The 15,765-nt window shown below is 44.5% G+C and overlaps 1 protein-coding gene across 1 annotated transcript in view; it reads left to right on the forward strand.

Moving 5' to 3' along the window:
* Window positions 1–15,765, forward strand: part of LOC120998916 (vomeronasal type-2 receptor 1-like) — a 211,871-nt gene that overhangs the window by 184,169 nt on the left and 11,937 nt on the right. The window contains exon 4 of the mRNA XM_040429795.1: window positions 6,999–7,122. Coding sequence (XP_040285729.1) covers window positions 6,999–7,122 — 124 coding nt within the window. The remainder of the gene's footprint in view (window positions 1–6,998; window positions 7,123–15,765) is intronic.

A 15,765-nucleotide genomic window follows, 5' to 3' on the forward strand; every position in this document is an offset into this window, starting at 1 on the left:
TCTGTGGTCTCCTGATGCTGCTGCCACCTCCACACTATGTCACCTTGCCACTCTGTGGTCTCCTGATGCTGCTGTCACCTGCACACTATGTCAGCTTGCCTCACTGTGGTTTCCTGATGCTGCTGCCACTTCCCCACTCTGTCACTGGGTCACTCTGTAGTCTCCTGATGCTTCTGCCACATCCACACTATGTCACCTTACCACTCTGTGGTCTCCTGATACTGCTTTCACCTTCACACTATGCCACCTTGCCACTCTGTGGTCTCCTAATGCTGCTGCAGCCACCACCACACTGTCATTGTGCCACTCTGTGGCCTCCTGATTTTGCTGCTGACACCTCCACACTGTCATTGTGCCAACCTATGGCCTCCTCCTGATGCTGCTGCTGCCTCCACCTCCACACTCTGTCATTGTGCCACTCTGTAGCCTCCTGATGCTGCTGCTGCCACCTCCAGACTGTCATTATGCCACTTTTTGGCCTCCTGATGCTGCCGCCACCTCCACACTCTGTCATTGTGTAGCTCTGTGGCCTCCTAAAGCTGAAACCACCTCCACACTGTCATTGTGCCACTCTGTGGCCTTCTCCAGATGCTGCTGCCACCTACAGACTCTGTCATTGGGCCACTCTGTGGTCTCCTCATGCTGCTTCCACCTCACCACTATGTCATAGGACTACTTTGTGGACCTCTCATGCTGTTCCCAACCTCACCACTTCATGACTGGGCCACTATTTTGCCTTTAGGCCTGGCTGACATTATCATTTATTTGAGACTTCTTCTGATCTGTCAGAAGGAAGGAAGAATGAGACGCACAACGGATCCTTTCTATGTAGCAGCTGTAATGCCTGTGTGGTCCCATCAGAATTGGCTTGTGATTTGGTAGCCAAAAGCAGGAGTGGGTACTAAGCACAGAAGACATGCAAATATTCCATTCATGTGTCATCTCTGTTTTGGATCCACTTCTGTTTTTTTTTTGCATTAGCAATTCTGACGGAATACTGACCAAATACTGACAGAGTGAAGCCGGATGTTCCACAGACAGGATCAGTTTTTTGCTTGTTATTGTTCTGATGGATCAGAGGAAAGGCAAAATAATCAGTCAAGACAAACTTATGGTTGACGCCCTCTCCACTCTGTCTGGGCGGCTCTACTTGTGTAAGCGTTTAAAAGAACAGGTTTTGTAGACATCTATGTGGAATCAGCTGACGAGGGTGTAAAAGGAGATCTCTTCTTCTTGATGCTAACATCGACCTGTAAGGCTGAGTTCATAGTTATTTGGTCAATTTTGGCCCTGTGACTGCCTAAATAAGTGAAGTGTGCAGTGATTCTAAGAGCGACGCCTGTCATCTGCATGTCATACTTACTGACAGTATTATTTCACTGCCACAGCAGACTCCCCATGCGTGTTACTGCAAGGCACAGTGTTCTACAACACAATAAAGGCTCTCTGCAGCCAGGAAATAGCTGTTTTTTTATTTGATTTGCCGCAAATAAATTCAGATCGAACCAAATTTTTTTTTTTTATTCGGCGAACTGGCCAAATCAAATTTTTGAGAAATTTGCTCATCTCTAGTAATAAACACAGGCGCAAATAAACACTCCCTTCTACGAACAAACTTTACACTGATAGTGACACACTGAAATGTGCTGAATTGTGCAATTATGAATGGTAACAAAACTGAAACTTTTTTTGATTCCCACAAACTCAATTAAACATGCTCTTTTATGAACACAATGCACACTGGTATTGACGCACCAAAAATGCGTTAAATTTCTCATGTATAAATGGTATTAAAATCGCAATTGTTTTTCTTTTGTAATTAACAGACAATCAAACAATCCTTTCTACAAACACACTGCACACTGAATTTTACAAGTATTAACAATACCAAAATTGGATTTGCTTTTTTGTAATTAACATAGGGTCAATAAAATGTGCCATTCTACATACACTCTACACATTCTACACAACCTCAATTTAACTTGCCCTTTGATGGACACTCTGCACACTGGTACTGATGAACTAAAATGTAATGAATTGTGCAATTGTAATCAGTAGCAAAATTGTAACAGTTTTTGCAGTTAATATAAGCATAATTAAACGTTTGTTTCTACAAACACACTGCACATTGGAATTGATGTGCTAAAATACACTGAATTGTGCAACTATAAATAGTAGAAAAATGTAACAGAGTAATTAACTGGCTAAAATAAACATGCTCTTCTATAAACACAATGCATAGTGATATTGATGCCCTAAAATGCACTGAATTGTGCAATTTTTTTATATTATTAAAATTGCTGATGTTTTTTGCAAACAAAAAGGAACATTTTGCAGTGTATGCTACAAAATATATATGCTGATGGTGGTTCTCAGAATATGTCTGTACAACACTGCTAATTTTAGCAGCTTTCTAACAGATTGTTGGAAAAAAAGGCTGACTCAAGCACAGTAAATAGGAGTACTGTTGTCACGGTCCCTCCCATAACAGAGGTTAGAAGCTCTGAGAGACTGGCAGCACGTGAGGGTATCTGACAGTCTCTGTTTCCACTTGTTGCAGTGTTGTTGTTAATAATTGCCACACCTCTTATCCCATGTGTAGCTTGTGCTCATTACTGATCTCTATTTAGTCTGGACTCACACTTCTTACCATGCGGTTGATATTATCTGCCTAGAGTTGGAAGAGCTGCTGTGAGTCCCTCATCTGTGTTCCTGCTCATCCATTTTCTATTGAAGATAAGTGTACTTCTCTTTGTATTTTGTTGTTCCCATTTGCTCGTTGTTTACTACGCCTCAGAGAGACGCTGGTTCGTTCATCTGGGAAGGAACCAGTCACTACTCCTAGGGCTTTCCAGGGTTTCTAAGGCCTAGATTTCCGGTGTATGAATATTACCACCTTTAGGGTCTATTCATTATGACAGGAGTCAGGGCTAGGTTTAGGGTTTCCTAGGTGGTGACCTCTACCCTTTTTCTAGCCGTGAGGCCTAGTTTCTGGTCTTTTTCCTTCTGTTGTAATTCTGGTGTTCCTTACCTCCCCCTACCTTGTGACAACTGTCTCTTTGAATGATCTTAGTGCAGGGTCTTTGTGTCTGCAGTGCCAGCCATGAACAGCTGTGCCCCTTTTCTCCGTAAGACATCTAGTCCAGCACACTAACTGTCCCTATGCACTCCCTATTGATACAACCTGAATTTCTACCTAGTAGTTCAATCTACCTAAGTCAACTTCACTGTCCCTGCAAGAATCTAAGATGACTGGCTTGTGTCTGCAATCAGTGTCTGGCAAACACATCTTCTCACATCAGTGGCTGAGCTTCACAGCTAGCACAGAGCCTAATAGACCAGCAAATATTCTGCCTCCTGATTGGCTGTCAGACGGCCTGCAAAGATAACATGACCTGTCTGAGTCATGTGATCTTTCATCCTTATACTCCTTGTCCTGTTTCCCTCTTTATTGTACTTCATTTTGAAAGTAAAATGATCAGTGCTTATTTAGGCAATTATGATTCATTTGGAAGAAACATTTTGTGAGATTCAGTTAGAATCCCGTTAGTGTAAAAAAGATTTCCTCATCTCATGACCCAAATTAAAATTTTATGACCAATTTCAAGAAATTCGCTCATCTCCGAGAAGGAAGTTAGAGTCAGTGTGCCAGCCACTCCGGCTAGGGTAAGGCTGTGCGTGTTAGGAGCTCCCAGATATAGGGATCCAAAGCAAGATCTTGTCTCGGCTGAGGCAATTGATCATCATCCCCAGCCTGGGTCCTTCAGTTTTAGCTGGAAGAAAGCAAGCAGACCACTCTAGTTACAGGAAGAAGCATACCCTGTGAAGCTAACTGTTAGTACAGACCAGAGACCCAGGAGAAGCCATATTCCTCCTCAGCTAGTCAGTCCCCAGAAAGCAGAAGATAAGTGCAGAAGTCAAATTCCTGCCACATTACAGAGCTAACAAGCAGACGTGCTTTTCCTGCAAGCTCCAGACACATGATAGAGCAAAAGATATATTCCTGCCACACATTGCCAATACCTGCTGGGACCAAAGACTATTGCTGTACCTTGCTTGGATGAAAGCTACCACCAGTAAAGACAAGTTTGAACTTTACCAAGGTCTGGATCTCAATTACTGCTGCAAATCCCTCTATTACTCCTACTAGCATCACACTCATTTTATTGCAAGTGAGCCAGGATCCAAGAGTCCAGCCGTACCCAGGTAGGAGACACCATTGACACCATTACTACTACCACACAGAGACATTACCCCACTCTGGCATTCCTAACCTGGTACGTGAGTTACAACACCTTAAAGGGCCCTGTGTTAGTACCCTGTGCACGCTGCAATTGGCGTCACAAACAAAACTATAAACTATCACCTACACCTGACCTAGCCATTGCATACGTTGGCGTCAGAGTGCATACCCCGGTCCAGCTCACCGCACCTGACATCAATAGTGGGGAAATTAATGGAAACCATACTTAAGGAGAGGATTGTGGACCATCTAAAATCCCATGGATTGAAAGATGAAAAACAGCATGGGTTTACTTAAGGGAGAACATGTCAAACTAATCTTGTAGATTTTTTTGATTGGGTGACTAAAATAATAGATAATGGAGGTGCAGTAGACATCGCTTATCTAGATTTTAGTAAGGCTTTTGATACTGTCCCACATAGAAGGCTTATCAATAAATTGTAGTCTTTGGGCTTGGACTCCCATATTGTTGAATGGATTAGGCAGTGGCTGAGGGACAGACAACAGAGGGTTGTAGTCAATGGAGTATATTTAGACCATGGTCTTGTTACCAGTGGGGTACCTCAGGGATCTGTTCTGGGACCCATATTGTTTAATATCATTATCAGCGAAATTGCAGAAGGCCTCGATGGTAAGGTGTGTCTTTTTGCTGATGACACAAAGATTTGTAAAAGGGTTGATGTTCCTGAAGGGATACAAAAAATGGAAAAGGATTTAGGAAAACTAGAGGAATGGTCAAAAATCTGGTAACTAAAATGTAATATTGATAAGTGCAAGATAATGCACCTGGGGCGTAAAAACCCAAGAGCAGAATATAAAATCAGTGATACAGTCCTAACCTCAGTATCTGAGGAAAGGGATTTAGGGGTCATTATTCCAGAAGACTTAAAGGTAGGCAGACAATGTCATAGAGCAGCAGGAAATGCTAGCAGAATGCTTGGGTGTATAGGGAGAGGCATTACCAGTAGAAAGAGGGAGGTGCTCATGCCGCTCTACAGAGCACTAGTGAGACCTCATTTGGAGTATTGTGCTCAGTACTGGAGACCATATCTCCAGAAGGATATTGATACTTTGGAGAGAGTTCAGAGAAGAGCTACTAAACTAGTACATGGATTGCAGGATAAAACTTACCAGGAAAGATTAAAGGACCTTAACATGTATAGCTTGGAAGAAAGACGAGACAGAGGGGATATGATAGAAACTGCTAGATACATAAAGGGAATCAACAAGGTAAAAGAGGAGAGAATATTTAAAAGAAGAAAAACTGCTACAAGAGGATATAGTTTTATATTAGAGGGGCAAAGGTTTAAAAGTAATATCAGGAAGTAATACTTTACTGAGAGAGTAGTGGATGCATGGAATAGCCTTCCTGCAGAAGTGGTAGCTGCAAATACAGTGAAGGAGTTTAAGCATGCATGGGATAGGCATAAGGCCATCCTTCATATAAGATAGGGCCGGGGGCTATTCATAATATTCAGTATATTGGGCCAAATGTTTCTTATCTGCCGACACATTCTATGTTTCTATGTTTTCTCCTGTATTTTGCTTCCATCTGCAAGACATAGTTTCCTTGTTATTTAAGGCCTTATGCACACCGCCGGATTTTCCTTCCACATCTAATCCACATTTTTAGCGGTTCGAATTCGGACCCATTAATTTCAATTGTCTGCGGAAAAAAAATAATAATAGTAAAAAAAACGTGCTACACTTGTCCGTTATGCAGAAAAGGATATTACACTTCTATAAAAGGGAGAAAGAACATGATGACATGTCCAGTACACTGCCGGTATGCATGTTTTGAGGATCCATAGTTTGTGGACCACAAAACACATATGGTCTTGTGCATGAGGACTAAGTCAAGAACTTTGAAAACAGAATACCTGCTGCATACTGTACATTTTGTAGTCTTGCACGTCTCTTGCACATCTCCTTTACCAGTGTCCGGCAGGCTGATCCAGCAGAAAACAAATTGACAGTCCCATTAACTACAATGGTATTTAATGGAGATCTGGCTGCTACCCAGCACATATACATGCAGTGTTTGTCTGAACAGTGCTAAAAACCAACTCACAGCACAGTGCATTGGTGATACCACCATGGAGGCATCTAAGAGTCAGGCTGTGAGTTGGTTTTTAGATCTGTTCAGACCTTGTTCATACACCACAGGTAGTTTAGTGGTAGGACCCCATGCTTGCTTAGACACCGTGATGTGGTGCATGAGGGGCTCCGATATGTTCCTGACTGGAAGATATTGGCAAAGTCCTCAGCTTTTAACATCGGCTTGAGGAATTAGCTAGTATTGTCAGTTGTGTATTTATGTAAATCACAGAAATTGGGACCTGCTTAGAAATCTATACTCATCTAGTCCCCATTGCTCGGTTCTGACTCCCTCGCTCCAGGGCTCTTCGTTGGACTTCTGGTCTCTATATGTCAACTTCCTGCATGGACATGGTCACTTTATCCTCTGTTTCCACTGAGTGGCCTCAAAGTTGACATTTCTAGACGCAGTACATCACCCAGCAGTGATCTGCCACTTTGGGACATATCACTGTTGAGACCAGTCATTGGCTGGGACCAGAAGTGCAGTGCAGACAGCTTGGATGTCAGAGGGCCATAATGGAGTAGCAGGGACTGGATGAGTATGGATTCCTCTACAGGTCCCAATATCTGGAGTTTATATATTATAAAAGGGACAGCACCTTTATGTCTCAAAAGTCAAGCATTAAATATGTATATGTGTATATGACTTTTCCAGACACCGCGCTCCACCTGTAGTGAGAGTTGCCTCCATGGATACCGGAAAGTCCTACTGGAAGGAAAATATAAATGCTGCTACTACTGTGCCCCCTGTGCAGAAGGCGAAATCTCCAACCAGACTGGTGAGTTGGGACAATTTCATATGAAAGTACAAATCTACAAGATGGGCATTAGCACCGATCAGACAACATTCATTTTGAGCTCTATTGCAAAAAAAAAATATGTCTTCTGATGTAGCCAACATTATCCTGGCTCCAGGCATGCCAGGAGGGTCACTGTAACATGATCACTGTAATATCATTTTGTTGCATTCACACGTTAAGCCAGTCAGGATAACATTGGCTACATCTGTATGTCGGGTAGATCAGTCATATTTTGGAAGGGGCCATTTTGCTAGTCTCCATTCCTCCAGGTGTTTAATATGAATATCATATAGAGGAATCCATATTTTTATCATTCTCCATAGAAAGTTTTTTGTAAAAGGGATAAAAGTAGTGAAGATGGAATTGATCGATATAAATTTCACAAAAAATCTTCTGCCAAACAAATCTGTAGTTTAGGCAATTTGCTTTTTAGGAATTTCCAAAATTGTTAAAATGCAAGAGAAATAGAGCGGGGAAGATGGGGAAGACAGATCACATGACTCTGGGAGAAACCCTGGCTGGCGGGCTTTGCAGACAGCCTATCATGTGGCTGGATAGATATTGTCCCATCGGGCTCTGTGGTCTGTCTGAAGCACAGATGCCATTGTGAACTTGTGTCACATGAGTCTGTCTGACTCGGCAGACCCCAATTACAAACTCAAGCCAGCCATCTTAGGGTATTGCAGGGATAGTATAGGGACATACTTAGTTTGGTAGATTGAACTAATAGGTAGAAATGTCAGGGTTTTATCAGTGGAGAAGGAGAACATAGGGGCATTGTTCTGTGTGTTTACCTTACAGTGAGGGCATCTAGAGCTGTTCATGTAATGCACTGCAATCACAGAAATCTTGCAGAGCCTCAAAAAAGATATTTTTATATTGTGCATGAGTAGCTAGCCTTTTTATCTTTATTCATAAAACCTCACCATCAATAGTTTGTGTTTTATAGGCATATGCACAGTACCCCCAGCAGCACACGTTTTGCTGGATATTCTGTGCAGTTGCACTTTTGTGTTTCTAGAAAGGCCTTCTCCCCACCCACCCAAGGCTTCTTCCCTGCATCACTGTGATGTCGGGGGAGGCAGCCTTGGGAAGTTAGGGGAATAGCAGACAGCGGGGAAATGTGGCGGACTTAGGCACTTTCAAAAGGAAAGCCTGCCCAATGGGAACTTGGAAGCTGTTTTTCATAGGAAAAAAAGTGCTTTTCCTGGACATGAAAACACATCCAGATGACATAAAGGTATGGTTATAATGCTTTTGCAATGTTCTGATGGCCATTGCTGGTAGCTATATTAGTGACATTTACATGACAGACTCAGTTAGTAGGTGGGGACAAACATGGACAGTGAGCCCTTAGGCTAGAACCCAGCCCGCTGTCCCTACCTACTTCCAGTAGAAGCCCTATATAGCTAGACCGCAACGGGTCGACAGTCCCTACGCTATTTAAGTGCAGAGATGCACTAACAAACAAGACAGACAAACAAAATACCAGAGTCGTACATAGATGGGTCAGAACCAGACAAGCTATGGAGTACCAAACCAGATACAGAGAGTGGTCAGAAGAGTCAGAGGAACGAGCAATCCAATAAGCACAGAAGCAAGGAACCAGGAGCACAGCTAGTGAGTCAGAGACAATCACTGCACTGGTGTATGGCCAGGAACAGGTTTAAATAGAGCACAAGTCCCTGGATCAGAACCTGATAGGTCCATTACTCGGAGCTCCATTAGTCAGAAACACTAGCACACAGTAATAGAGCAGCTGAGCATTCAGCCCATTGCTAATATCCCCCAGCACACGGCAGCTGCAAGAAGAAACAGAGTATTGCATCCTGTTGCTAAGGATGCTGTCGTGTCACCAGGGGGCGTGGCTCCAGCACCGCTGAAACCCGGACAGGTACGTTTCTTATAGACTCCCTTTACATTTATCTCCTTTTCAAAATGACTGTGCCCTTTCTGTGGACTTCTGGGAGGCAGATTGGGACAGTGGCTGGAAATGGCCCAGTGTGCTATCATTGAAGAAAAAAGAGAATGGTCCAGCCTCTAAAAATCTAATTTCTTTATTCCAGCGGTCCATACACAGGACAGTAGTACACAATCTACGCGTTTCAGACTCACAAATTACAGTCCTTATTCATGACATGACTGTAATTTGTGAGTCCGAAACACGACCGTGCTTCTGGGAGTCGCTTTTTTTTAGGTGAGCGCTGATACCTTTGTATGCTCTATATTTCTAAGTGTGCTATCATTGTACCATATCTTGTCCAGCCTCCAGTATACTGTTATAACGGGTATTCAGTGAGGCAAGTGGCGCCACCACCCAAATGTAATTCTGCTATAAATGTGGCATTAATAGCTGTATATAAAAATTGTCTAGTTTTTAAGATTTCACGCAGTTCCATGCCTTCACTCACATGTAATTCTGCTATATGACTAATACTTCTGGTCGGCTTTCTGTATAAAACTGTCCTCTTCTCAAACAGGTTTCACAGTTACGTGATTTGTCTAAAATGTTATTGTCCTTTATTACAGCAGTATTTCTTCTCAGCTCTCTGTAAAATTTGACGTTTTTAAATTTTACACAGTTTTGCACCTTCACCCAAATTGTATTCTTCTCTATGGCATTGGTACTTTTGGCCATTTGTCTGTAAAAACTGTTTAATTTTCAAAATGTCGTACAGTTCCACGTCTTTACAATATTTAATGATGCTATATGATATTCACACTTGGTTGAACTAGATGGACTTATGTCTTTTTTCAACCGTATGTAACTTCTAACCATCTGTACATTTTTATGTACATTAAAATTGTTTAAAATTGTCTTGTTGTCTACATGACTGTAACGACCGACGACACGCACAGGGAGGAAAACAGGGAAAGCCCTGCCCAAGGAAGAGGGAAAGGTGGTGACCCCTAACTCACCTTGCGGCTGGCACCTGACTGCCCTGACGTCCCTAGACGGGTTCCTCACCCGTGCGGCGATCGCGTGCCTAAACCCTGGCTTTCCCTAATATGAGCCCTGGATAGTGAACAGGCCGTTGGGATCGCTAGTCCACACCACTATCACTAAGAAGGAAACACCAGGGAGAGGACAGACAAAACATACAAACACATACACCCAGGTGGGCGACCACAATAAACCAAAAAGGTCCAACAGGGATCTGGAGGGTAGCGTACTGGACCAACTACCAGCGAACGCAGCAACACAGCTCCAGAAGGTCAGAATAGATGTCCAGGCAGGAAGCTCTATCTCTGGCAACCAGAGAAGTGTGAGAGAGAAATATAAGGAGGTCTGGGAGTGCTGGACAAGGAACAGCTGAGGAGAAGGAGCTACGGATCCCTGAGTGAGCCAAAAGGGTTTGCTAAGCAAACCCAGAAAGCTACCATAAGGAAAACAGCCCTATCTTAAATAGAGCGTGCAGCCAACCGCTGCGACTTCCTGACCCCGGGTATAACGGAGTCAGGCGTGGTCCTCGACACCCTCGTGACAGTACCCCCCTCTCTACGAGGGGCCTCCGGACACTCAGGACCAGGTCTCCCAGGATGAGAGGCATGAAAAACCCGAACTAACCTGTCGGCGTTTACCTCAGACGCAGGAACCCACATTCTTTCCTCGGGACCGTAACCTCTCCAATGCACCAGATATTGAAGAGAGCGGCGGATCCGACGAGAATTAACAATTTTGGATATCTGAAATTCTAGGTTACCATCCACGACAACAGGAGGGGGTGGCAGCGGTGATGGTTCTAGAGGTGGAACATATTTTTTGAGTAACGACTTATGAAAAACATTATGAATTTTAAAAGTCTGAGGTAACTCCAGGCGAAAAGCCACGGGGTTGATGATGGCTACAATTTTGTAAGGGCCAATAAACCTAGGACCCAGTTTCCAAGAGGGAACCTTCAATTTAATATTCCTAGTAGACAACCACACATAGTCATTCACTCCTAGGTCCGGACCTGGCGACCGTCTCTTATCAGCCATGCATTTGTATTTACCTCCCATATTTTTCAAGTTAGCTTGCACCTTCTGCCATACCGATGAAAGAGATGACGAAAACCGTTCCTCTTCGGGAACCCCAGAAGACCCCCCCTCTTTGAAAGTACAGAATTGGGGATGAAAACCATATGCACCAAGAAATGGTGACTTGCCAGTGGATTCCTGACGACGATTATTTATGGCAAACTCAGCTAACGGTAAATATGATGACCACAACTCTTGGTTTTCAGACACAAAACATCTTAGATATGTCTCAAGGTTTTGGTTGGTACGCTCAGTCTGTCCATTCGACTGAGGATGGAAAGCAGAGGAAAAGGACAAGTGTACCCCCAAACGAGAACAAAAAGCTTTCCAAAATTTAGAAATAAACTGGGTACCCCGATCCGAAACAACATCGGAGGGGACCCCGTGAAGCTTCACGATTTCACTGACGAATACCTGAGCAAGAGTCTTAGCATTAGGTAGTGCGGGTAACGCAATGAAGTGTACCATTTTGCTAAACCTGTCCACTACTACCAAAATAACTGTTTTACCCGCAGACAAAGGTAAGTCAGTGATAAAATCCATTGACAGATGTGTCCACGGTCTATTGGGAATGACGAGTGGTAATAGAGACCCTGCAGGACGTGTATGTGAAACTTTTGCGCGCGCACAGGTAGAACAAGAAGACACAAAATCCAATACATCCTGACGCAACCTTGGCCACCAAAAACGACGAGACAATAGTTCCAAGGTTGCTTTACTACCCGGGTGCCCAGCAAGTGCCGAATTATGATGTTCCTTTAATAATTCGAAACGTAAGTTCAACGGTACAAACAATTTCTCTGAGGGGCAAGAGACCGGGGCGTCCCCCTGGGCCTCTAACACCTTCCCCTCCAAAACAGAGTGTACCGCAGAAACAACCACTCCTCTTTGAAGAATGGGTACCGGATCACTCACATTACCCCCCCCAGGGAAACAACGAGATAGTGCATCAGCCTTGGTGTTCTTTGCCCCAGGACGATAGGTAATCACAAAGTTAAACCTGGTAAAAAATAGCGACCACCTAGCCTGTCTAGGGGTGAGAAGCTTAGCTGATTCGAGGTACAGAAGATTTTTGTGGTCCGTAATTACAATGACGGGGTGGACTGCCCCCTCTAAGAAATGACGAAACTCCTCAAACGCAAGTTTAATAGCTAATAGTTCCCTATTGCCAATATCGTAGTTCTTTTCTGCTGCAGATAGTTTTTTAGAAAAGAAAGCACAAGGACGCCATTTGCCAGGAGACGGACCCTGAGACAGCACCGCCCCCACTCCCACCTCTGACGCATCGACTTCAACAATAAAAGGCTGAGAGACATCAGGTTGGACCAGTACAGGTGCTGAGGTAAACCTCTCTTTTAGAGAGGAAAAAGCAACTTTAGCGGCGTCAGACCATTTAGAAAAATCAGTCCCCTTCCTAGTCATGTCAGTAAGCGGTTTTACAATAAGTGAATAATTTTTAATGAATTTCCTATAGAAATTCGCGAAGCCCAAGAACCGTTGTAGTGCTTTGAGGTTCTCAGGAAGATCCCAATCTAAAATTGCCTGGACCTTCCTAGGATCCATACGGAAACCTGACGCAGATAAAAAATAACCCAGGAATTGTATCTCCTGAACGGCGAAGACACATTTTTCAATTTTAGCATATAATTCATTCGTCCGTAGGACCTGCAGTACTTGTCTGACATGCACCTCATGTGTTTTCAGATCGGACGAATAAATTAAAATATCATCTAGGTATATTACCACAAACCTGCCGATTAGATGACTAAAAATGTCATTAACGAAATGTTGAAAGACGGCAGGAGCATTGGTCAGACCGAAAGGCATAACTAGATTTTCATAATGCCCCTCAGGGGTGTTAAACGCTGTCTTCCACTCATCCCCCTCCTTAATACGAATCAGATTGTAGGCACCCCTAAGATCAAGTTTGGAGAACCACCTAGCACCCGCAATCTGATTAAACAGGTCAGGAATGAGAGGAAGAGGGTATGGGTCTCGGATGGTTGTCTGATTTAATTTGCGAAAATCTAAGCAAGGACGCAGGCCCCCATCTTTCTTTTTAACGAAGAAAAACCCTGCAGCAACGGGTGAAGAAGAGGGTCTGATGTGTCCCTTAGCCAAGCTCTCGGAGATATAATCTTTCATGGCTTGTCTCTCTGGACCCGAAAGATTATATAACCTGGTCTTGGGTAATTTTGCGCCGGGAATAAAGTTAACCGGGCAATCATAAGGACGATGAGGTGGTAACTTCTGACAACCCTTTTCAGAAAAAACATCCTCAAAGTCCGAAATAAATGTAGGTAGGGTAGTTATGGAGGCGACTAAGCAATTGCTATTTAAGCAATTTTCTCTGCACTGCTCACTCCACTCCAATATCTCCCTGGCCTGCCAATCCACCACTGGATTGTGCGCTACCAACCAGGGAAGACCCAGCACTACCGGAGTGGGAAGCCCCTCCAGAACATAACCTGAAAGGATCTCGTTATGGTGGTCCCCTACCCGAAGGTTTAAATTATGAACCATGTGCGTGAGGTTTCTCTGAGACAGGGGAGCAGAATCAATAGCGAATATGGGAATGGGTCTCTGTAAAGTACAGAGAGACAAACCCAAAGTGCGGGCAAAATGGGCATCTATCAAATTTACCCCTGCTCCACTGTCTAGAAAGAAAGAAATAGTCTCCGTCTTATCACCAAAAATAATAACCGCTGGCAACACAAATTGCGATGTACGTATGGAGGAAACGTATACCCCCCGGCTGACATCCTCCACACAGCCTGGGGTTAGTAGTTTTTCCGACGGTCTTTTGTTTCTGAGGAAAGAAGGACAGACATTAATGAAATGACCCCTCTCCCCACAAAAAAAACAAACCCCACGCCTACGGCGAGCCTCAGGAGGACGGACCTGACGAGTAGTTCCTCCTAGCTGCATAGGCTCGTCTAAGTCCGTACAGACTAACTGCTGCTTGGGAGGGGTTACCAATTGCTCCGGTTTTTTCAACCTGACCCTAAGGCGTCTATCTATTCGGATAGAAAGGGACATAACCGCATCAAGGGAAAAGGGGGTCTCATATAATGCAAGCGCATCCTTAACCCTTTCGGATAACCCAGAGCAGAACTGACTCCTGAGAGCCGGGTCGTTCCATTGGGTATCCGTAGCCCACCTACGGAAATTCAGAGCAATACTCCTCTACCGGCCGCTCTCCTTGTAAGAGTCTCCGTAATCTTGATTCAGCCAGGGCGACTCGGTCAGGATCATCATATATGAGACCCAAGGCCCCAAAAAACTCATCCACTGACCGAAGAGCCTGGGAATCAGTAGGTAAAGAGAACGCCCAGGACTGCGGATCCCCCTGCAGCAGGGAAATAACAACCCCCACCCGCTGATCTTCATTACGAGAGGAGTAAGGGCGCAGTTTAAAGTATAATTTACAGGCCTCACGGAATGTCAAAAACTTGTCCCTTCCCCCAGAAAATCTGTCAGGGAGAGGGACCTTGGGTTCCGCAACAACCTGGTTACCAGTAGCAACCGCTGGGCTTGCAGTCAGGTGTAATTGCTGCTGTTGCTGGAGGACCGACGCCTTCAATCCTACCACCTCCAAAGACAGGCCATGAAATTGTTTGGATAGAGCAGCAATTTGATCCATACTGGATTCTAAGTAGGTAAAATTTTTTTATTTTTTTTTATTTTTTTACCTACACAAAAATAATTGCCCAGAGATAATGTAACGACCGACGACACGCACAGGGAGGAAAACAGGGAAAGCCCTGCCCAAGGAAGAGGGAAAGGTGGTGACCCCTAACTCACCTTGCGGCTGGCACCTGACTGCCCTGACGTCCCTAGACGGGTTCCTCACCCGTGCGGCGATCGCGTGCCTAAACCCTGGCTTTCCCTAATATGAGCCCTGGATAGTGAACAGGCCGGTGGGATCGCTAGTCCACACCACTATCACTAAGAGGGAAACACCAGGGAGAGGACAGACAAAACATACAAACACATACACCCAGGTGGGCGACCACAATAAACCAAAAAGGTCCAACAGGGATCTGGAGGGTAGCGTACTGGACCAACTACCAGCGAACGCAGCAACACAGCTCCAGAAGGTCAGAATAGATGTCCAGGCAGGAAGCTCTATCTCTGGCAACCAGAGAAGTGTGAGAGAGAAATATAAGGAGGTCTGGGAGTGCTGGACAAGGAACAGCTGAGGAGAAGGAGCTACGGATCCCTGAGTGAGCCAAAAGGGTTTGCTAAGCAAACCCAGAAAGCTACCATAAGGAAAACAGCCCTATCTTAAATAGAGCGTGCAGCCAACCGCTGCGACTTCCTGACCCCGGGTATAACGGAGTCAGGCGTGGTCCTCGACACCCTCGTGACAATGACTGTGTGTGCCCTTCCTCCAGCACATACTCTGTTAACATGCAGTGGGTGTGGATTCATTTTACCAATGAACCGGTTTGGTTAGGAGTAACACTAAGGACATGTTCCTGTTAGTCCTGTGGTATTCACTCTTTAACCCCTGGATCCGGACTTTGCTGAGGAGGAGCCACCAAACCACTACCAATTAAGATAGTTCTAGTGAATTTGGTGGCTGACCAACAGGGTCGG

This window comes from Bufo bufo, chromosome 4 (assembly GCF_905171765.1).
Source record: "Bufo bufo chromosome 4, aBufBuf1.1, whole genome shotgun sequence".
Taxonomy (NCBI): Eukaryota; Metazoa; Chordata; class Amphibia; order Anura; family Bufonidae; genus Bufo; species Bufo bufo.